The 22,804-nt window shown below is 42.3% G+C and overlaps 1 protein-coding gene across 2 annotated transcripts in view; it reads right to left on the bottom strand.

Annotated features, from left to right (window-relative positions):
* The window catches only part of LOC144822417 (multidrug and toxin extrusion protein 1-like), a 762,229-nt gene that overhangs the window by 88,631 nt on the left and 650,794 nt on the right, over positions 1-22,804 (bottom strand). For both annotated transcript variants that reach the window (XM_078679904.1, XM_078679903.1), the window contains exon 13: positions 150-219. In XM_078679904.1, coding sequence (XP_078536030.1) covers positions 150-219 — 70 coding nt within the window. The remainder of the gene's footprint in view (positions 1-149; positions 220-22,804) is intronic.

Raw genomic sequence — 22,804 nt, forward strand, 5'->3', positions numbered from 1 at the left:
ACTGCCAGGGAGGATGACACTATTTACCTGTAACCCTCTTTACTTAGTGGTATGACAGGAATTAAAAGCAGTGAATATGGAGAAGCTCCCATTCTATCTAATGCTGGACTCACCTGACCTTATGTGACTTAACAATTGACCATACTCACACCAAAGGACTCAAATATATGGAAGAGTGAGTATATCAGCAGCGTGGAAGCAGTCAGTGCAATGATCCCTCTGTTAAAGGAAGACAAATAAAAGACACAACACTGATTACTTGGCAGTATGTGTAACCCGCTTCATAATGAGACAGCCTATGATTTGCTCACCATCGGTGACAATATGATCCAGGTTTACTAAAATTCAAGCAGTTCTGTGTGAAAATACTAAGTTGTGAAAGGGTAAAAATCTGTGCAGTCCTGTATTTACAAGGAGTCGTGAGAGGATTATGTCATGATGGAGTGAAAAAAAGCAGATTTTGTTCGACACTGAGCACTGCACCATTAGATGTGAATGCCATTTTCCGTGCATTACTCTTCTTTTACATACATGAACACTGGTTTGATACTGCATTTTTCAAAGCTCTTTTGTGGCGCCCTAGCATCATGTTTTCAGTGAACTAATTTAAATTGATGGTTGATGCAGCAGTATATGTCGCTTTTGCGTCATATAGCACTACAAGTAAATCTGACCACCCATCTTAGCTTGGGATAGCTATGCCAGAATCTATGGGGCAGATTTATGATAACTGGCGCATCCCCAGGGATGCGCCAGTTATTTTGCGCCGCTGCTCCGCCACCCATGGTGCGCCGCATTTACAATGCGGCGCACCATGGGGCAAAAACGGCACAGATGCGTGACGCATCTGTGCCGTAAAGGTGGTCCATTGCTGGAGTTGCGTCGCAAGCGCGACGCAGCTCCTGTAAGGCTCGGGGGTGCCCTATCTGACCAATGCTGCATCAAGACCTACGCCTGCTTCAAGCAGGTGCAGGGTTTTGACGCAGCATTGGCCTGAAAGTGACTGAATGAAATCTTATAGATTTCACTCAGCCACTTTTGCGAGGCGCACCTGCCCCGGAACGCCCACCCTGCGCCGGAACGCCTACAAGTGGCGCAGGGCTTTACAACGTGACGCATCTGCCTAGATGCGTCACGTTGTAAATAGTTCATAGGGATGCGCCACGTTTACGCCGCAGTTGCGTGACGCAAACGTGGCGCATTACCAACATAAATCTGCCCCTTTGTGTTTAATAGAAAATGTACATAGCAAGGGGTTATCCACATGGACTTCTCCACAAATACTTTCTAATCATGCCATTCTTGATTTAAGTCAAAAGTGAAGGGAGAGGTTGACCTGCTTGCTTCAAGTCTTTCATTCGCCCATGCTCTCATCACCAGGCAGGCACCAAGGCTTGGTAGTTGGCAGTGGCGGCTTGCACTGGTAACTCTCTGAGGTGGTAAGGCGGGGATGGGGCGGAGCAGAGTCGGCGATGCACCAAGCTCACGGTAAGTAGTTTTATTTATTTGTTTCTTTACTTTCCACTTTCCTGTCGTATGGTGAACTGCGCCATCCCCTCACTGAGCCCCGCCCCGCCTCACAACCTCACAGCGGTACCTGTGCGAGCCGCCACTGGTAGTTGGTATTACGCCAGAAGGAGTTGGACGACCCGATAAAGATTCATTATTCACTATCATAACTATCCTAGCTCATTAACACATCACTGACAATCGCACTTTACGATTGGCTCAGCCCTAAATGCTGCATTTACTGGTGGGCATTACTTCAGTAAAGTAGGATCATATTATCTGCACTGATATGCTCAGGCAAGCCAATACTATGGGCCCAATTATCAAAGGTTAGTTCACACATTTAGATGTACTCTTGTGCCAATCTACTTCTGCACCTAGGTGTAAAACTAGGATTTATGAGTGTAAAGTTACTACTAGTAGCTTTTCCCACAAAAGGCAGAGATTACCACCACAAGGGCAACGATCTCCCTAGGAGAAAATAATGGGACAATTAAAATGAGGTTAGTCATTTTTTTTTTTAAATAACATTTTTATTAATTACAAACTTCCAATCATCACCTGTAGTAATTTACAGACATTTCGACCTCATAACATCAGGTGCATAATATTTAACAGCAGACATATATTTAATCAAGCATGTCAGGTGCATAATGATTATCCCTAGACATTTCCATTTCCACAGTCGGGTATATACATAAGTCTCCTCAATATGCGTTCCACCCACTACACTTGTTGTCCCACTTCTTGGGACATCCTCTAGATTTGAACACTACTTTTTCTGCAATCATGCACTTGTCCAGTTCAGCCGCCCAGGCTTTTGCCGATGGTTGCCTCGCTACCCCCACTTTATTGCCATTGCTCTTTTAACTAGCGTGTAGCCAAAAGTGACCAATTGTTGTTCTACTACCGTGAGATCGGTCACCTCCCAAATGTGGAGAGCTATACGAGGCGCCCTTCCACTCGACAATAGTGATCTAACCTCACTGTTGATACTGTTGAAATATGAGTCAGAAATCCTGTATGGGCAGTTCTGAAGGACCTATAAAAACCGTGGAAGAGCAAGCATCTTAAACAGGGCCGCTCGGCCTAGCAAAGAGAGTGGTAGGGATCTCCAGTGAATGGCGCTGTTTCTAAATCTATCTAATGGAGCAGCTAAGTTCTTGTCATGAAAGAGTTGGGGGTTATTCATTCTTAAAAAATATTAAGCATATGTTAATAATAAATGTACATGATTTTAAAATAAATATTATTAACCTGTAAATAAAAATCCATAGCACTTTCACTCATCAAATTAAATGTTGTTAAAATATTTAAAATATATAAATGCAATTTATTTATAATACGTTTTCATCACATTTCAAAAGACCCAACATTGACAAATATTAACTCATCAAATTCAAATTTTCATAAGATAACTAAACTATATAAATGTAATTTATGTATTAAACAAAATTCATCGCATTTGGAAAGACCCAACCTCACAAGCATTTTAATGCAGGAGTTGCACCGACTTTCATTAAAAATATGGTAAACATAAATGGAGATTAATTATTTTAAATAATTTCATAAAAAACTGTGAAAAATCCAAACATTTTGTCTTCTCTCCTTTAGCATTTCTGCATAAAACTGTAGACAGTTGTTGAAAAAGGAATGTCACCTGCATGGTTTTGTGTGTTTCCTCTGCCCGATTGCCCAACTGCATGTTTATCTGGTATTTGGCATTTATTTTCCTCCTGGTCTCATGCTAATCTAGTATTTGCTTAGAGGCCTAGGCCCGTCCTTGATGTTATGAGATGTGGTATCCTGGACCTGTCCAGTGACCTGTCAAGGGGGAACCAAGTGTGCCTTTATTGTGGTTAGTAGCCTTCTGTCTCTGTCCTGGGTATGCTGCATACTGCGGTTGTGGCAGCTAGCCATGTTATTTGAAGAGATCAATAGAATAAGGAAACCTTCTTATCTGCATCACCAGGGAGCAGGCTTATTAGTCCACTTGCTCTGCCAATAAGAGTATTGCTCATAGGCAACTGATGAAGGGATGCTGGCACTGCAGCACTTCCACAACAACTATGCTGAGTTTCAGAAGGTGAATGAGCAATAAAGATGCGCTTTTATCTTGTCTCATTTCCTCGGCATTCAAAGACAGCAATCAAATGTCAGGTTATGTCTTCTGACATATTTTCTTTTTATCACCCGACTGATAATTGAGAGACTTTGGTAAACTGATTTATGTGACAATCTCGTTGTGGCACAGGGTGTGTAAAGTGATACAGGATGTAATTTCTTAACACACAACAGAATTTAAATATCTGTAAATGAACTGTACAAATATTTGTTGCAGATTTGATGTAATTATCAAGTGTGATGGAAACAAAGGTTTTAATAGGATCAAAACAAATCAAAGCACTTAACCTGTTGATGGACAAATGATAAGAATTTGTCGAATGCCAATTTCCAGACATCATCATTTGTGCACAGTTTTATTAGTGCAGCTGCATGTCTTTGGTAATATAGTGACCACTTTAACCGAAATTGTGTTATCTGTAAATGACAGTGTACTACCACAGCATGCTTTAGCAAAATATTTGTGACAGTGTGCTCCAAAATGCACCTGCAGCTAAAAACTGCACCCTTGACAGTCTTCTTTTGAATGGGTGTGCCTCATTTGCTACATTTGGTTTTTATGTGACACTGGATTTATTGCAGTTGGTATGAATGTAGTTTGGTAACATTGATAGCAGCACCCCCACTTTGAAATTTGTTTCAGCACCACTGGTATGCCCATACACTTGGAAGGACATCATGTATACGTATGTGAGACATGCAGATGTGCATACGTAGTGGGTATACCACATGCATGATGGACAGTTATGTGTATGAGTAGCCTGAGTAATGGAGGCCATTTTGACTGAACATGGCCTGGCATTGAACATGATGGAGGGTACAGATTGTGGACCTAGAAAGCTGTAGTGTATTGCTTGCATTCTTGCAACAGGAGAAAGGAGCCCTGAACACTGTAATGCAATAAATGGAGCCAGGGACGCCCTTCCAAGAGGATTTAAAAGAAAAAGAAATAACTTCAAATTAGCCTTTCTGAGCTATTGCATTTGGTGGATGGTGGTGCACGGGGTGGGGCTACAGTTTCTATTGTGAGAGGTAAGGACGTTTCTAGAGGAGACCTGACCATTTGTCCGTTCCTGATCACTCACTCACTTGGGATAGTAGCAGCCAGGTACAGAAAATATCACACCACTTTGTGCCTCTGTTGAGGGTGCTCTTGATTGGAGGCTGTCCCTGTGCCACTGTGAGAAACATTACTCTGTATAAAGGGTATGTCTGTAGGACATCCGGAGGGGGACGCTTGAAAGAAAAACCACCACAAAAGGATCCACTTCCCCTGTGTATAAGTTGGATATTAAAGTATACCCAAAACACCACAGTTTTTTTCGGTTCAAAGTTCTATATGACCAGGGAAGGGGGTGATCCGTAGCTTACTCAGGGGCTGATGTTGAAGCATGGCTGGTCTCTGTCTGACAGCCAGTCTCCTAGAGGAGAAAGGCTCTCACCTGCAATCCGAACTTTCTACAGGATGAGCTGTGGATCTGCCTGGAAGCACCTAGAAGCCTGGTGTCCTTTTGAGGGATGTCAAGCCTCTGCCTAGCCCAGAAGGAGTGACCGACAAGAAGGAGGAGGGCTATTAAATGTACAGAAAATCAGACTGCAAACAAGAATGATACATGTGCCATGTTGGCCCCCTGTCTCCCATCTCATTCCTGGAATTAAACACCATGCTCATCTTGAGTTCCGTAGTGGCTGCTATCGCATTTTGTTGATGGCCACGACAGTGGTTGTAACTGTGTGACTACCGAAGGCCCAGATGAGTGCTGTGACTGTGTGACTGCTGCAGTCCAAGATGAGGGCTGGAACTATATGGGTGTCAAAGGCCCAGATGGGAGCTGCAGCTGCCATGACCAAGTTATGCCAAACCAAGGCTGCACCAACTCTTTTCCAAGCAGGGCTACAATGTCTGTGACCACCCTTGGCCTGACTCATGCTTCCGCTGTCTTTGACGCTGGTTGAGTCCCATGATTGCACCACTGTGGATACCTTCACAACTGGGTCTGAACCTCCACTGGTGCAGGAGATCCATAGACTGAGGCTAGATGGGTGCACTGACAGGTGTGGCCTACGACTGGTTTCCTTCTCAATGCAGTGAAATATTGGCTTGCTGCATTCCCTGCAGAAAACATGAGGATTGGCAGTCTTTCCTATCAGAGGGAGACAAGGACTTAAAACACACCAGCGTTATCATAACAATATAATATTTAGAAACTAAAAGCCTTATGTAGAGTTTGGTGGGTAGATACACTGTCAAAACATGGTGGATATCCCATCTGCAGTATTAGAAGTGCAGGATAGCCTATATCACTTGCAATATGGAGGAAGAGAAAGCTGCTATGCTTTGATAGAATATCTCATCTGCTGAACTAAACCCTACATGTGCATTTGACTATTGGCCTGAGATTTCGTCTTGCTTGATTTACGCTATTGCCTCACTTCCAGAGATGGGGAACTCATTGCAGGTAAGAGCCTGGGGAAGAAGAGTGAACAGGTAGGGTGTAGTGCCTTCAAAAGAATCAATATCTGAGACACTAGCTTTTGTGGCTATTGGGAATATTTAGTAGTTAGTACAATTATGTGATTAAAGCACTTTCTGTCTTGGAAAGACACGATCTATAGACTGCGTTGAATTCATTGGACCCATAGTTGACAGTTAACTCTGAGCTCAAGCACCCACACTACTTCCCTGAGAATCATGTGACTGATCACCCTTGCTACCCTGACAGTCAAATGTGAAAGGTTTGGTACTACATTTGATGCCCCCCCTTGCGCCATTGGAACGTCACTTTTTGTGACGTTCCGTGGCGCAGAAGCCTGCATGATATTTATCACTCAGCACTAAGCCACTTTTTTTGGCTTAATGCTGCCTGATAAATATCAGGGGCCCTATTTATGAAGGCCTTGCGCCGCCGGTGCGTCACTTTTAACATGGGAAAAAGTGACGCACCGGCGGCGCAAGGCCTTCATAAATAAGGCCCCAGACGTTTTAATGCAGTGTTCTGCGTTAAAGGGGAGTGCAATGGATGTTGCTGGGGGCGTTCCCAGCAAAATCCATGGCCTTTTGACACTGCCTCAGATTTACGAGAAATCGTAAATCTGAGGCAGTGTCAAAAGCTTACGCCTCCCCTGGGGAGGCGTAAGGGAGACACAACGGGGAGAAATATCTTTATTTCTCCTAGTTTTTCTTTTTTCTATGTGTACTGAATTCTGCAGCACACATAGAAAGAGGAAAAGCCTCTTGTGATTATTTTTGTACAGAAAGGTTTCCCTACCTGTACAAAAATAATCATCCCCGCAACGCAGGCACCCTTGCACCATTGTGCAAAGGTGCCTGCGTTGGCTCAGGCAGTCCATACTGCTCTGGCACAGGGGGAAAGGACAGGAATGTGTCATTTCTTTTAGATACAGAGCATTCCTACCCTTTTCTTTTGCAGTAAGGAAGCGCAGCAGGAGACCTTGATTAGCCAAAGTAACAGAACCTCATGCAGAGGTGGGCAGTAACGGGACAGCCACCTAAAATGAGCCAAGATATGGGCTCCCACCTCTGTCATACCCGCAACTCATACAGAATTTTTGGGAGCGTATGTTTTTCTGGCTGTGGAGCAAGAGCCAACTCTGACAGTAAAAACACTCTCCGCAGAGCAACTAATTGGGGACATGGCTCAAGTAGGAGCATCCTGTTTAGGATAGTACGTCCAATGGCATATCGGCCAGCTTTTTTCTGTCCAGGTCTACCATTTAAATATGGAGTTCCAAGGTAAGAAATGCACCCTACACATTGGCAGAAAACACAACTGTCCACCACAGCCTGCAGAAAAACACCCAGCGCATCAGGCAGAATCTGCCCCAGCCATAAGGCTGCCAATTTGCCACGCTTCAAATGACTCATATTCCCCAAAACTCTCAAAGGAACTGGCGGGAGGTAATGCCTGGGCATTGGGGCCTGTTAGCCGGTGGCTTTGATACAGAGGACGGAAAAATGTGCTCAGTGACAAAAGAGGAGCGCCCTGGCCACAGGCAGAGGAAGAGCAGACTCCTGCTAGTTTAGGAATAAAGCCACTAGCTTTACTACCCACAGTATGGCATTAATGAGGTTAAAGGTAATCTGTGCCTCTGGGACTGCCCCACCTCATGCTATCTTGACAACGCATTATAGCTGAAGGGGATACGAATTAAGCTCTTAAGTGCTATAGACAATATGGTCTCGTCCTCAGGGCAGCCAGCTTCAATGGGGTTAAATGTGATGGAAATTATAAAAGAAAACTCACAAGCCTTACTAGGGATATCAAATAAATTGAATATAGAAAGCTGGCTACAAATTGTGTAATCATTTGAAAGAACCTTAGTTTCCTGGGTGCCTAGTGACAGCAGGAACTGAGCAGACATCATGCTCATGGCCATGTAAAATGTCTGCCAAGAAACACACACGGTATGCAGCATTCTACAAGACAGCTGAAGAGTATTGTGATCGATCAAGGACTGGGTAGAGAAAGTAGCTGAGTGTAGGTAGTATTGTGACAACTACGGAAAAAGGGGACAAAACAAAAATTGTTGAATGGCACTGATCAAAATGATACCACTTCCAAAGCTGCTTTATCTATTTGTTAACATGTGATACCCTTGAGTAAAATCAAATTAAAACATAGAGTACCCTGCTAATAAAACTAGTGTGGGCAGGGAAACAGTCATGACTTAGAGTTTGATTGTGTCCCCGATATGGAGCTATAGTTTTGGGATGCTCAAGCATAATGTGAGCATTATTCGTACCACACACTCACTACCGCATATGGTATCAGAATCTGAGTATATAGGTCCAAGACCACTTAACACAATACTAGCTTAACCAATCCTTACATCCTTGTGACAAGTAGGGTTGGTGATATACATGGTATGGGCCTAGCAACGACTGGCAGCCAATGTGGGTGTTGAACCATTGTACTATTTCAGCACAAACCTGCCTCTATTAACTAACCTCTGTTTGTGGGGTCACAGGTGAACCCACAGCACAGAGGAAGTTGAGACATCGTGGAGCTCTCAGGGTACATGACTTTTACCACGAAGGAACATTTTTAACTCTTAACCACTTTAAAAGTTTGATTGGTACAACAACACTCAATATCTTCTATATTCCAGACTACAACCTGCTACTAGCGAAAAATACCTGTCCTTCCTGGTCGAACCCCCGGCAGTAACTGCACTCACACATTTGATTCTCTCTTTGCTAGATATATGGGCACAGATTTACTAAGACTTTGCATCGGGGTTAGATCACTTTTTTGATGCAGACCAAGTGCTTTTTAGGTATTTTGTAAGCCACAAGAATGGCCTGATTGCGTGGCTTTGTACAAAAAAGATATAACGCAGGACATTGACCTGCCTTGTGTTATCTTGAATCCGGAAGGCATAATATGTATGCAGCATGGGACTTCCTCTGCCTCCAGACACTTAAACCCATATCTACTAAAGTAAGTAGGTATGCATTTGCATCTGAATGGTATACCTATGTGAGGCTGGTGTAATGAGGATAAATATATTTATTTCTCCTAGTTATTTTCTCTTTACATGTGTGCTGCTATCTATTAATACTTCTCTAAGAATACTTTTTTGTGTAAGACGTTATCCCTTCATGCACAAAACCTATTCTAATCACAATGCAAGAACTCTTGCACTTTGCAAGGGGGTGTTTAAGTCGCCTCTTCAAAGTTACAATTTGTAATGTTATGTACCAATGGTTAACAACTGTGTTGGACCTGGAGTTATCAGACCACATAGGGTAGCTTGGCACAGAGTAGATAAGGTCTAATCCAAAGGCAAAATTGTTAAGCTTGCGTTACACCCTGCAGTAACTCAGCATCCATCCATTCAAAAACAACGCTACACCAGTTTTAGGAAAATACGGTTCACTTTTATAAAAGAATTCTTTATACTCTCCCTTATTTCATCTGTCAATTTTGTCACTTTCTCACATCAAATATTCCAGCATCAGTCTCTTTACATCAATAAAAGGAAATCTTAACATTTCATTGCATTTGATGTTACACTTCCTCCTTCGGAATGAATGATCCCGGCAATACCCACTTAGTACCAGAGTTCCCTGGAAGTCACCTTGTAATGATTACCATACCCACTAGCCTCCCCCTTTTCAGTGGAACTAGTGGATGCCTCTTCTCAGCAATGCAATACTCTCACACGTTCCTTTCAACAGGATTGGTACAGGCAATTATACACTTGGAATCAGATTCAGTTACCCCCTTGTGGGACAAAATAAATATCATGCACGGCTGGTACTCTGGAACTTGAGCAGATAACTCACGATGCCCTGACTTCTGTTCCGTGGGTTCCAAGGTTAAACAGTCGTTATGGGTTTAGCCAGTCTCTTGTCTCTGAAGTATGATTCCTGTGATTACTTATGAATCCCTGGCTCCCGTTCGTAACCTCACCACGTTAGTGTCCCGCCAGAGCCCCAATTCCCAGCTTACTTGTAGCCTGAAGTATTGTTCCTCGTTCTCTCACTGCCACGGGGAGTCTCCGTTCTCACCAACAGACTCCCAGCGGGAATACAAGCCTTCTCACTGGCTCCTTACAGAAGCGAGCCGCCTCTGTTGTCAACTCTGCGAGTCAGCTGAGGCTGGGGATCTCCCTTGGTTCGCCAGTCGATGTTTCGTTGTTGAGTGGCGTCGCCTCGACGAAGTCAAGCCTTCCCCCTTCACTGGTCCTGCGCAGAAGGGAAGTCACTTCAGATCGGCGCTGCCTCCACTGAGAGTGCGCAGGAAAGGGGTCACTGCGGTGTGACACCGCCTACTCCGGGAGAGGGGCCTTCCCTCTTTTCTTGACTTGCGCAGCTTTAGGAGCGCTACCCTCGGCAACGCCCCCACCACAAGATTCTCCTCAGCCAGGCCTCTGCGGGACGGCCAATCTCCCCTTGCGCTAGGCGGAAGCCACAGATCCTCAAGGGAGAATGCCCCGGCCCGCTGTCACTGGCAACATTTACTCCACAGCGGGGCCCCTACGGAGATGTTCCCAGGGCTCAGCGACAGGATGACCTCCCAGCGCTCCCCGGCACCAGGGATCCTGGGTAAGTGAACGGGGTTACCACTTAATAGAAACCCTATCAGTCAAGTTGTTGCTGGATAGGGATGGCGGGGAATCATCTCAGCCCCTACTCCTCAGATGCAACCAGTCGGTGTTCTCAGGCCACACTCACCACTACAGTTCCCCCTTCGGTTAGTGACACCGGAGCCAGTCTCTGGGGAAGCTTATCTAAGCGGGGCCAGATCTATAGGTAGGGGAGGGGAAAATAGCCGCCAGACAACAACTCCTAAAGGAAGTCAATTTCCCCCCCCCCACAGCCACTATCTCCGCTGGGCCAGTTCAGCAGGTAGGGAGGCAGATTCACCGCACTGGCAGCGGTCCTTTTAGAACCATCAACCCAGACAGGATCACCCTTCCCTATTCACAGCAGTCTGCGCTCCAGTCAGCTCTCTGAGAATGCTTTCCTTAAAATGGCCGCCCTGGTTCTGAACCTTTTATAGGCTGACCTCAGGCTACCAGAACCAGCTGGAAGGTTCTGGAGTTCTCCTATGTTGTTCTATGGGTCTTTTCCTTGAGGTGTCAGTTATGGCAGTTACTGGCCACCATTTTGTGGGTCTTGTAACTTCAGTCAGAAAGGCACCTAGGCCTCAGGAAAAAGACTATGAGGGCAAAGAGCACCTAACCCCTAGGTCAACACCTGAAAAGTCCAGAGGACATAAAAAGAAAACGATTGAGGGGCAAAAAGGGGACAAAAATTTATAAACAAGTAGGAGGGACTACTCAAAGGGCAGACAGGTCTTACACGCGTCCCCCCCAGCTGAAAGTGGGGAGAGCTACCCAACCCCTTGGGAGTCCTCATCACTAAGGCGGAAATACCTAGAGAAACCGTCTGCATTGGCGTGGTCCACTCCAGGCCGGATCACTGACATAACCTCGACAGACCGAATATCGACTGTACAAAATATCGACGAAAAATTATCGACTACAAAATTATCGATTGCCTATACTTAAACAACAAAACACAAAAATATCGAAACCACATTATCGACTAAAAAAAACAACGACTACTACAATATCGACTAACAACATTATCGATTTCTAAAACATCGATTATCACATCTTTAAATGAAAAACTGACAAAATATCGAATACAAAAATATAGATAGCACATTTATCGTTTTTTTAAAATATCGAAATTACTACATCCTTGAATAAATCACTGTATTATCTTAAAATTTAGTCATACTATTCATATTTATTTACTAATTGTTTCTAAAAAGCTATAAAACATACTATATATTTTCCTAACATTTATAACACAAAATAAATACAAACATACATTTTATAATACATAAACAATGTTTCGAACAACTAAACATTTCTTACTGCAAATTATATATATTCCTCCACTTTAAAAATATAAAGATAACATTACCTATACAAAATAAGGCCTTACACATTAAATAAACGTTAATTGGCGTCACCCATATAAGGAAAGCAATTAGTATAACAGGTTAAAAAATTCAAATCCACGAATTAAAACAGACTATCAATTTAAACAACCAATCCTACTTCAGAAACTATTAGACTAATACTATATAAACAAGATTACAGCAAACTAAAAACGCAGCCTAAATCTCCTTACTAAAGGAAGACGAAACTCTGCAGGATTTCTGAAAGAAAACGTATTGACTTCAACATAAAGACAGCTACACCTATATAAAGTAAGTAATACTACATTATTTTCCATCGAAAATGTAACTCTCAAACCTCACACCTATGTTTAAAAGCCAAATACCTAAAATATATGTTTTTTTTTTTACTATTTATCCTACAGACAAAAAGAAAATACAGAAGACCTAGACAACACCTGGACATCAAAAGTTAAATATAAATAAGTAAGTATATAATTTAAATGTAACTTCGACATTTAATAGATAGGTAACTAAATAGAAACTAGCTAAAAACCTCTACCAAAATATCATAAATAGTTCTAAAATATTTGTACACATTTTCTCAACTTCCACAGGTACAAAAATATATACACAGAAAATAACAGTTTGAAGAACATCAACACCTGAAAAGAACTACTTGAAATCATAAAAAGATTTACAGGTAAATCAGAAATGTGTTAAACTGTATTATTAGAATACAACATTATTTTTTGAACAAATGTAATGACATTCTCTTTTAATTACCTCCTAGCACTACAATACAAGCATGACTGAAGGAGCTAAATTCATTTATTCACAAAAAGGGAAAATGCTTCTTTGTTACATGGGATATGTCTACACTCAAGAGAAACAAAAAGATTTGAAAGTTTTTTGGAAGTGTACGAAATATTATGCCAACAAATGTTATGGTAGAGCTATAACTCAGGAGACTACTGTTACTTATACTAAGGAACATAATCACCCACCCAATGTAACAGAAATAGAGATTAGACAAATGCTAGATTCCCTTAAAGAAGCTAGTACTAGTACTGATCAACCAACAACTGCTATTCTAAAACACCATTTAAGTGTACTTCCCCAACATGCTTCTAGCCAATTACCATCTATCGATTCCCTAAAAAAAACTATAGCTAGAAAAAAAAGAGCAACATGCACTACTCCTCCCACACCAAAAACTTTTGAAGAAGTGCAAATTCCCCCTGAACTCTCTGTAACTCACAATAAAGATGATTTTATACTCTATGACAACAAATGTAAATATAAAAGAATTATACTGTTTGCCACAGCAAACAACATGACTAAACTTACCCAATGCCAAACTTGGATGATGGATGGTACTTTTTCTGTATGTCCCAAACCTTTTTATCAATTATACACTATCCATGGTCATTTCCAAAATGCTAATATTCCATTCCTTTATGCCCTTCTACCAAACAAACAGCAAGCTACCTATCAGGAAATACTAACTGAAGTCAAGCAACATACTAACAACTATTTTCCACAAAAAATTATCATTGACTTTGAAAAAGCTATGATAAACACCATCCTTAAAACATACCCACACACAGCAATACAAGGTTGCTATTATCATTTTAACCAATGTATCTGGCGACATCTACAACAATCTACCTTGAGTATCCAACACGCCACTGATAGCACTTTTGCTTATCAAATAAAAAAACTCATCGCCCTAGCCTATGTTCCACTGACACCCACACAAAAACACCCATACATATATAAAAAGACATATTTATACACCAAACATATTATCTTTGTAACATTTAAACATATTAGCTCACGTCACACACCTACAACTAAAACGCGGCAAAAATTAAATATCGTACACTCTACCTAAAACCGAAAACACAATCTTCTCTTAATAACCCTATGTACATAAACTTAAACACACCACACATACACTAACACTAACTTCATTAACTTATGAAATACAATAAAAACAAACTTACCCTCTCTAACGCGAAGCAGCATCCAACCGCGATCTGTTGAAGCACCAAATAAGCCTAAATAACATTACGCGGTTAAAAAGTAGTCCCTGTATACAGCAAAAACCTCATTAATTTCTATATTTCAACACTTTAAAAAAATACACTGAGTATTATATTAAGTGTAAATAATGATTTAAATTGTAGAAAATTATTTCTTAAATATTCATTACTTTCAAATAATTATTCAACTGTTATCTGTTACTTTAAATAATATGTTATTATTTATATATACATGTTGAAAATAATCTATATGTTAAACAAATGTGAATATATAACCTTGCTACAAATAATTTGTTTATAAAAATAGCTCATATTAGTTTAAACATTATGTATGTATCTAAAAATGTATTTGTGTGTTTATCTATGTTAAAATTAATATTATAAATATGTTAAATATTCATAATATTAATTTGTAAAAAATAATATGATAACTTTGTAAAGAACAAAAATGTTACTGTTATAAAACAAATATATATATTTATCTATGACAATATATTCAATGTCTATGTGAATAACATAATTGTTATTAAATGAAAAGTACATATTACCAATTTGTTTCTTTAACTAATTTAATTACAATATATGTGAATAAACATATAAATATTTAAATATCATTTATTTGTTAAAAACATATATATGCACTTCATATATTTTTTGGGATAATAAAAACTGTTTACTTACAATTTTCAATAGAAATAAAAAATACATCTCTACTTACAATTTATTTTGTATATGTTAATAAACTGTTTTTCATTTATTCCATTTAACCCTGTGTATGTTTCCTTCTTTATTATTCTATATGATTATTAATTGCATATGAAATATTCTATTTAAAAATGCATTTTAAATTTTAATAAATGTAAAAATGTATTTATCTTTTAACTACTACAATAACAATAATTATCATTAATACAAATTTTTTATATGTAATTTTAAAACTTTATTATAGTATCCTACCAATAATAGTTATTTGTATTAAAAATGTTTTCTTATTTACACAGCACCAATTATAAACTCACAAAACCATACTACACATTAAAACCATACAAATTACAATTCCCACTTCACCAATTGTAAACTCATGGAAGGTGCTGGACACTGAACCCATACTAATTACTATTCCAACTCCACCAAGTATAAACGTAATTTTTACCCTGTACCCCTGTACCCAAAAAACCCCAAACTGACCCTGAACCCTAAAAATACCCCTTTACCCAAAAACTGAAAACTTACCCTGAACCCTAAAAATACCCCTTTACCCAAAAACTGAAAACTGAACCTGAACACTAAAAATACCCCTTTACCCAAAAACTGAAAACTGACCCTGAACCCAAAAAATACCCCTTTATCCAAAAACTGAAAACTGACCCTCAACCCTAAAAATACCCCATTACCCAAAAACTGAAAACTGACCCTGAACCCTAAAAATACCCCTTTACCCAAACACTGAAAACTGACCCTGAACCCTAAAAATACCCCTTTACCCAAAATCTGAAAACTGACCCTGAACCCTAAAAATACCGCTTTACCCAAAAACTGAAAACTGACCCTGAACCCTAAAAATACCCCATTACCCAAAAACTGAAAACTGACCCTTAACACTAAAAATACCCCTTTACCCAAAAACTGAAAACTGACCCTGAACCCTAAAAATACCCCTTTACCCAAAAACTGAAAACTGACCCTGAACCCTAAAATACCCCTTTACCCAAAAACCCAAAACTGACCCTGAACCCTACAAATACCCCTTTACCCAAAAACCCAAAACTGACCCTGAACGCTAAAAAAAACCCTTTACCCAAAAACCCAAACCTATAACATTTTAAATATAATTATATACTTACAAATACTTACGTTGTAATGGTATGCGTTGTAAAAGTACCTGCGTTGTAAAAAAATTCGTTGTAAATATATGCGTTATAATGGTATTTGCGTTGTAAAATTTTCGTTGTAATGGTAGTGCGTAGTAAAAGTTGCGTGGTAAACGTTGTATACCTTTAATAAATATTATTATTTCCTTCTTTATTATTAAATTACTTCCCACTCTATTCCCCTATAAACCCACAACCCGCTACAGGAAATAAAAAATGTAATTCAACATAATTAGCAATTTATCAATTAAATTAAATTAATTACCAATTAAATTATAAATAATCAACAAATATTTTTTAAATAACAATTAATTAAATATTACTAACAATTAATAAATTTACATATTTAATGATTTATAATTAAATTACTTCCCACCCTATTCCCCTATAAACCCACAACCCGCTACATGACATAAATTATTTAAATTAACATAATTACCAATTAATCAATTTAATTAAATTATTTACAAATTAATTTTTATATAATTAAAAAACATTATTTAATTAACATTTAATTAAATATTACTACCAAATCATAAATTTACATATTTAATTAATTATAATTAAATTACTTCCCACCTTATTCCCCTATAAACCCACAACCCGCTACATCACATAAATATTTTAAATTAGCATAGTTAGCAATGAATCAATTACATTAAATTAATTACCAATTAAATATTATATATTTGAAAACTAATATTTAATTAACAATTATTTAAATATTACTACCAATTAATAAATTTACATATTTAATTAATTATAATTAAATTACTTCCCACCCTATTCCCCTATAAACCCACAACCCGCTACATCACATAAATATTTTAAATTAGCATAATTAGCAATTAATCAATTAAATTAAATTAATTACCAATTAAATTTTATATAATTGAAAACTATTATTTAATTAATTATTTAAATATTACTACCAATTAATAAATTTACATATTTAATTAATTATAATTAAATTACTTCCCACTCTATTCCCCTAAAAACCCACAACCCGCTACATGACATAAATTATTTAAATTACCATAATTACCAATTAATCAATTAACTTAAATTAATTAGCAATTAAATTTAATATAATTAAAAAATATTATTTAATTAACAATTAATTAAATATTACTACCAATTAATAAATTTACATATTTAATTAATTATAATTAAATTACTTCCCACCCTATTCCCCTAAAAACCCACTACCCGCTCCTAGAAATTATTATACTATTTGAATAAATTGTTATATTTATTAATTGTTTATAAAAAAAATTCAATATAAATACATAAAAAAATAACATATATTTAATCATGACTGTCGATAACACAACTTTCGATATTCTTAAAACCGATATTTTGACTTTCGATATTTTTAAACTACTAAAAATAACGATATTTTTTACTATCGATATTACTTACTCGATATTTTTTCAATCGATATTTTTTAACATACATGAAAATCGATAATAAATACATCGATATTACTTACCTCGACATTAATGCCATCTCGATATTCTGGAGTCGATATTATGTCCAGTCGAAAATAAAAACTCGATATTTAGACTACACACCCTCCAGGCCGATGTTCCACCCGGAAGTCCATTCCCTGTAGGGAGATGGACCATCTCAACAACTTGGGATTTTCTCCCTTCACTTGCATCAGCCAACGAAGGGGTCGGTGGTCAGTCTGATCCAGGAAGTGCGAGCCAAACAGGTATGGCCGCAACTTCTTCAGAGCCCATACCACCGCAAAGGCTTCCCGCTCTATTGCACTCCACTTCTGTTCCCGGGGAAGCAGTCTCCTAGACAGGAAGACAACAGGCTGATCCAGACCCTCTTCATTGAGTTGCGATAACACTGCCCCAATGCCATGCTCTGATGCGTCTGTCTGGACAATGAACTCCTTGGAGAGATCCGGGGCCCTCAGGACCGGTGCTGCACACATTGCTCGTTTTAGCTTCTCAAAGGCTTGCTGACAAGCCTCCGTCCAGACTACCCGTCGAGGTTGTTTCTTGGATGTGAGCTCAGTGAGGGGCGCTACAATAGTGCCATACCCCTTCACAAAGCGACGGTAGTAACCTGTGAGGCCCAGGAAAGCTCGAACCTCAGTTTGGGTCTTGGGGGGTTCCCAGGCCATGATTGCCTCAATCTTTGCCTGGAGAGGCTGCACTGCTCCCCTGCCCACCAAGTGGCCCAGGTACACAACCGACCCCTGCCCGATCTGACATTTACTGGCTTTGATTGTCAAGCCAGCCTGTTTCAGGGCCTGGAGAACAGCTTGTAAATGTTCCTCCCAACTGCTGCTGAAGAAGGCAATGTCATCCAGGTAAGCAGCAGAGAAAGTCTCCATTCCAGAGAGGACCTGGTTACCAGCCGCTGAAAAGTGGCAGGAGCGTTCTTGAGCCCAAAGGGCATTACACAGAACTGGTAGTGGCCCTCAGGCGTGGAGAAGGCTGACCTTTCCTTGGCTCCATCTGTAAGGGAGATCTGCCAGTACCCTGAAGTGAGGTCAAAGGTACTTAGATATTGGGCAGCTCCCAGCCGGTCAATAAGTTCATCCGCCCTAGGGATCAGATGTGCATCAGTCTTAGTCACTGAGTTCAGTCCCCGGTAATCCACACAGAACCTCAGTTCTGGCGTGGTGCCCGGTGGGGCAGCTTTTGGTACCAACACCACCGGACTGGACCAGGGGCTACTGGAAGGTTCAATGACTCCTAGCTCCAGCATCTCGGTAACTTCACTGTGGATGCTGGCCTTCACCTTGTCTGACAGCCGGTAGGTCTTAGACTTCACTGGTGGGCTGTCTCCTGTGTCCACATCATGGGTACACAGGTGGGTCCTTCCCGGGACAAGAGAGAACAACGAGGAGTACTGCTCCAATACCTGGCGGCAGTCCTCTCGCTGCTCAGGAGTTAGGGATGGGGAGAGAATCACTCCCTCCACCGACCCATCCTTTTCCTGAGACGAAAAAGATCAGGGAGAGGCTCGCTTTCCGCTTCCTCTGCACCATCAGTCACCATCATCAGGATGACCTCGGGCCTCTCATGGTGGGGTTTGAGGCGATTGGCATGCAGCACCCCTAGGGGCTGTCGAGGGGTCTTAAGATCCACCAGGTAGGTGGCCTTACCCTTCTTCTCCAACACCTCAAAGGGGCCTGTCCAGCAATCCTGGAGGGCACTTAGCTCTCCAGGTTCCATCACCCACACTTTCTGGCCAGGCTCCAACTCCACCGGGTGAGCGTTGTGGTCATACCACTCTTTCATCACTGCTTGGCTGGCTTCCAAGTTGTCAGAAGCTTGCTTCCACAACTTAGCCATTTGTCTCCGGAAAGCCAGCATGTAGCTCACCACATCCTGGGAGGCTTTCTGGGAGACTTTTCCCATCCATCCTTCACCAGGCTGAGAGGTCCACGCACAGGGTGCTCATACAGAAGCTCGAAGGGGCTGAAGCCCACTCCTTTCTGTGGCACTTCCTTGTAAGAAAACAATAAACAGGGTAAGAGGACGTCCCATTTCCTCCGCAGGCTCTCAGGCAGACTTCTTATCATGCCTTTCAAGGTCTTGTTGAACCTTTCCACCAGACCATTGGTCTGTGGGTGATAAGGAGTGGTAAACCGGTAGGTAACTCCACACTCCTTCCACATAGCCCGCATGTACGCTGACATGAAGTTGGTCCCCCTGTCGGACACAACCTCCTTGGGGAAACCCACTCGGGTAAAGATCCCCATCAGGGCCCTAGCCACTGCAGGTGCAGTAATGGTCCTCAGAGGTATTGCCTCTGGGTACCGTGTGGCGTGATCCACCAGAACCAGGATAAACCTGTGACCAGCTGTAGTTGGCGGATCCAATGGCCCCACAATGTCGATGCCCACCCTTTCAAAGGGGGTGCTAACGACAGGAAGTGGTTCCAGGGGAGCCTTCAGCTTCACCCCTGTTTTCCCACTGGCTTGGCAAGATACACATGTCCGACAGTATGTGTCGGATGCCACTTTCATCTGAGGCCAGTAAAAGTGGGGGACAAGTCGGGCAAAGGTCTTGTCCTGTTCTAAGTGTCCTGCCAAGGGAATTTCATGAGCCAGTTCCAAAAGAAAGGCTCGGTGGCGTTGAGGGACTACCAAGGCCCGTGATGAACCGGGCAAAGGTACCTTCGGTTCACTGTAGAGGAGTCCGTTCTCCCAGTAAATATGGTAGTTCCCAGCAACGTTCCCTGCTGCCTGGGCTTCGGCCTGTCGCCTCAGTCCCTCAAGGGTAGGGCACTCCTTCTGGCCCTTACAAAACTCCTCCCTGGTAGGCCCTCCTTCCACATGCCACTCAGCAGGAATAGGTAAGTCCTCCAGGGGGACTACTTCCCCCTCCATGGACTCCTGGTCCACCACCGCAGGTGGCCGATCGGTCTCATGGGGCGTGGAAGCCGAAGCAGGCTTCTCCTGTCTTCGGTTCTTTCCCTTTTTGGCAGCGGGTTGGGCCATTGTTCCAGGCTCCAGCCCAGGCGAACTCCCCCTCCGGGTAGTCGCGGACCTTGTGCTAGCACAGGCCCAGTCAGGTGTACCCAGCATCTCCGAATAAGTCCGGTATTCCATCTCCTTCCAAGCATTGTGCTCCATGTCATTCCCCAACAGACAATTGACTGGCACGGCAGTGCTTACGGCAACTCGAAGTGAACCTGCACCCCCTTCCCACTCAAATAGAACCTCAGCCACAGGGTAGTGGCCCAATCTGAAGTCAGCCATCGCGGCGGGGTGGAGTACATGTGGAATCACCTGCTCAGAGACACCACTTGACTCCTTACCATAGTCATAATGGCTCCTGTGTCTCTCAGAGCCTCCCCTCTTTGGCCAGTGATGGTGACCCACTGCCCATACTTGACAGTATTTGAGGGCACCTGGATCTTTGGAACCATCTCCCGATCTCCCAGGGACACTAAGGTGACACCCGCCCACTGACCCCCCTTATCTAAGGGCAACTCCTCCCCGAGCACTACACTAGCTACTCCCGGGGCTTTTCCTCCGGTGGGAGGGGGTGGTCTCTTTGGGCACTTGACATCTCCCTTATAATGTCCAACACCACCACACTCAAAGCAATGGACAACCCTTGGCTGCTGACGTTGGCCAGGATGAGGGTTTCTGGGCGGGTTAGCCTTAGGGGTGAATCCTGTTCCCTTTCCCTGGAAACTGTTTTGGGGGCCTTTGGAGAACTCCCTCTTTTTATCTCCCCCCTCTTTCTTCTGAGGGGCGCCCTGTCCGGCCCTTTGGGAATGCCCTCCAGTCCCCTTTGAGGACACCCGGGTACTTGCCCAGATGTCCGCCTCCTCAGCAAGCTTCCGGGGGTTGGTCAGCTTGCTGTCCACCAGGTGTTGACGCAGCTCAATCAATCAATCAATCAAGGCATTTATAGAGCGCACTACTCACCCAGAGGGTCTCAAGGCGCTGGGGGGGGGGGGTGCCGCTACTGCTCGAACAGCCAGGTCTTGAGCTTCTTCCTGAAGGAGAGGTGGACTTGGGTCAGGCGGAGGTCGGTAGGGAGGGTGTTCCAGGTCTTGGCGGCCAGGTAGGAGAAGGACCTTCCTCCTGTTGTCGCTCTTCGGATGTCAGCTCGGGAAAACATTTCTCGAGTAGGTGCTCCTTGAGAATAAGGTCATACAACCCCTCATAGTCCCTCACCTCGCTGCCTTGTACCCAACCCTCTAATGCCTTCTTCCCGTAGTCCAAGAAATCCACCCAATTCTGTGTGCCTAGTTTGTGACTACCCCTAAACTTTTGTCGGTATTTTTCTGGAGTTAGTCCAAACTTTCTTATTAGCGCCACTTTCATGGTGGGGTAGTGGGTCTGCTCTTCCTGCTCTAGGGCCAAAAGTGTATCCCTTCCTGCAGGAGGCATGTATTTGTACAAGCCACCCCCCCCCCAGTGTTTTTCCAGGATCCCATGGGCTCTTAAAGAGACCTCATAGGCAGCCAGCCACTTGGCGATGTCATCCCCTGCGCTGTAGCTGGCAACTACGTCCTTACGTAGATAGGGTCTGGGTTCCCTGGTCAAATCCTTTGATTCGCTGCCACCATTTGAAGAACTGGGAGTCCCTGCCTGTAGGGCCTTGAGATCTAACTCTCTGAGTTTCAACTCGTGAGCCATCCTCTGCTCCTCCCTCTCCTTTTCTAACCTAGCTAACTCCCACTTTAGTTGTCTTTTTTTCCCTTCTGTCCGCTAGTTCGGCTTCAGTCAAGCTTCTCGCTGAAACACTGCTGCCCTCCCTTGAAGATGTCCTAGGACCCGGTAGTAGGTTCCCCACTTCAGGTTGGAACAATCCATCGACCCCGATGACAGTGTCCCTGTCTGTTTCCTCTTCCTCCTCTTTCCCCTCTGGGTGCGCTGCCACCCACGCCCTCAAGCTGGTCTGAAGTTCCCCCTTCTTAGCACCATGCTTAAAGAACACTCCCATATTCTGACAAAATTCTCGGAGTTGAGTCACAGTATAGGTTTCTAACTCCTCCAATGCGAATTCCATTTTTGCCAAGAGAGTTTCGGGACAGCCACTTGGAAGGAATTATTTCAGAGGCTAACTAGAAGCTTCCTCCACCCACCACCAGGAGTAAATTTGGAAAACAAAAATATAATTAGGGAGTCCGCTAGGAGAAAACTCCAGGTGTAGGCCTGTGGAGTACACTATGTTACTATGGAGTGGACGCAAGCACAGTTCTCATCCCACCGCTGGCCACCAATTATGTTGGACCTGGAGTTATCAGACCACATAGGGTAGCTTGGCACAGAGTAGATAAGGTATAATCCAAAGGCAAAATTGTTAAGCTTGCGTTACAC

Source organism: Lissotriton helveticus, chromosome 3_1 (genome assembly GCF_964261635.1).
Source record: "Lissotriton helveticus chromosome 3_1, aLisHel1.1, whole genome shotgun sequence".
In the NCBI taxonomy this organism is placed as follows: Eukaryota; Metazoa; Chordata; class Amphibia; order Caudata; family Salamandridae; genus Lissotriton; species Lissotriton helveticus.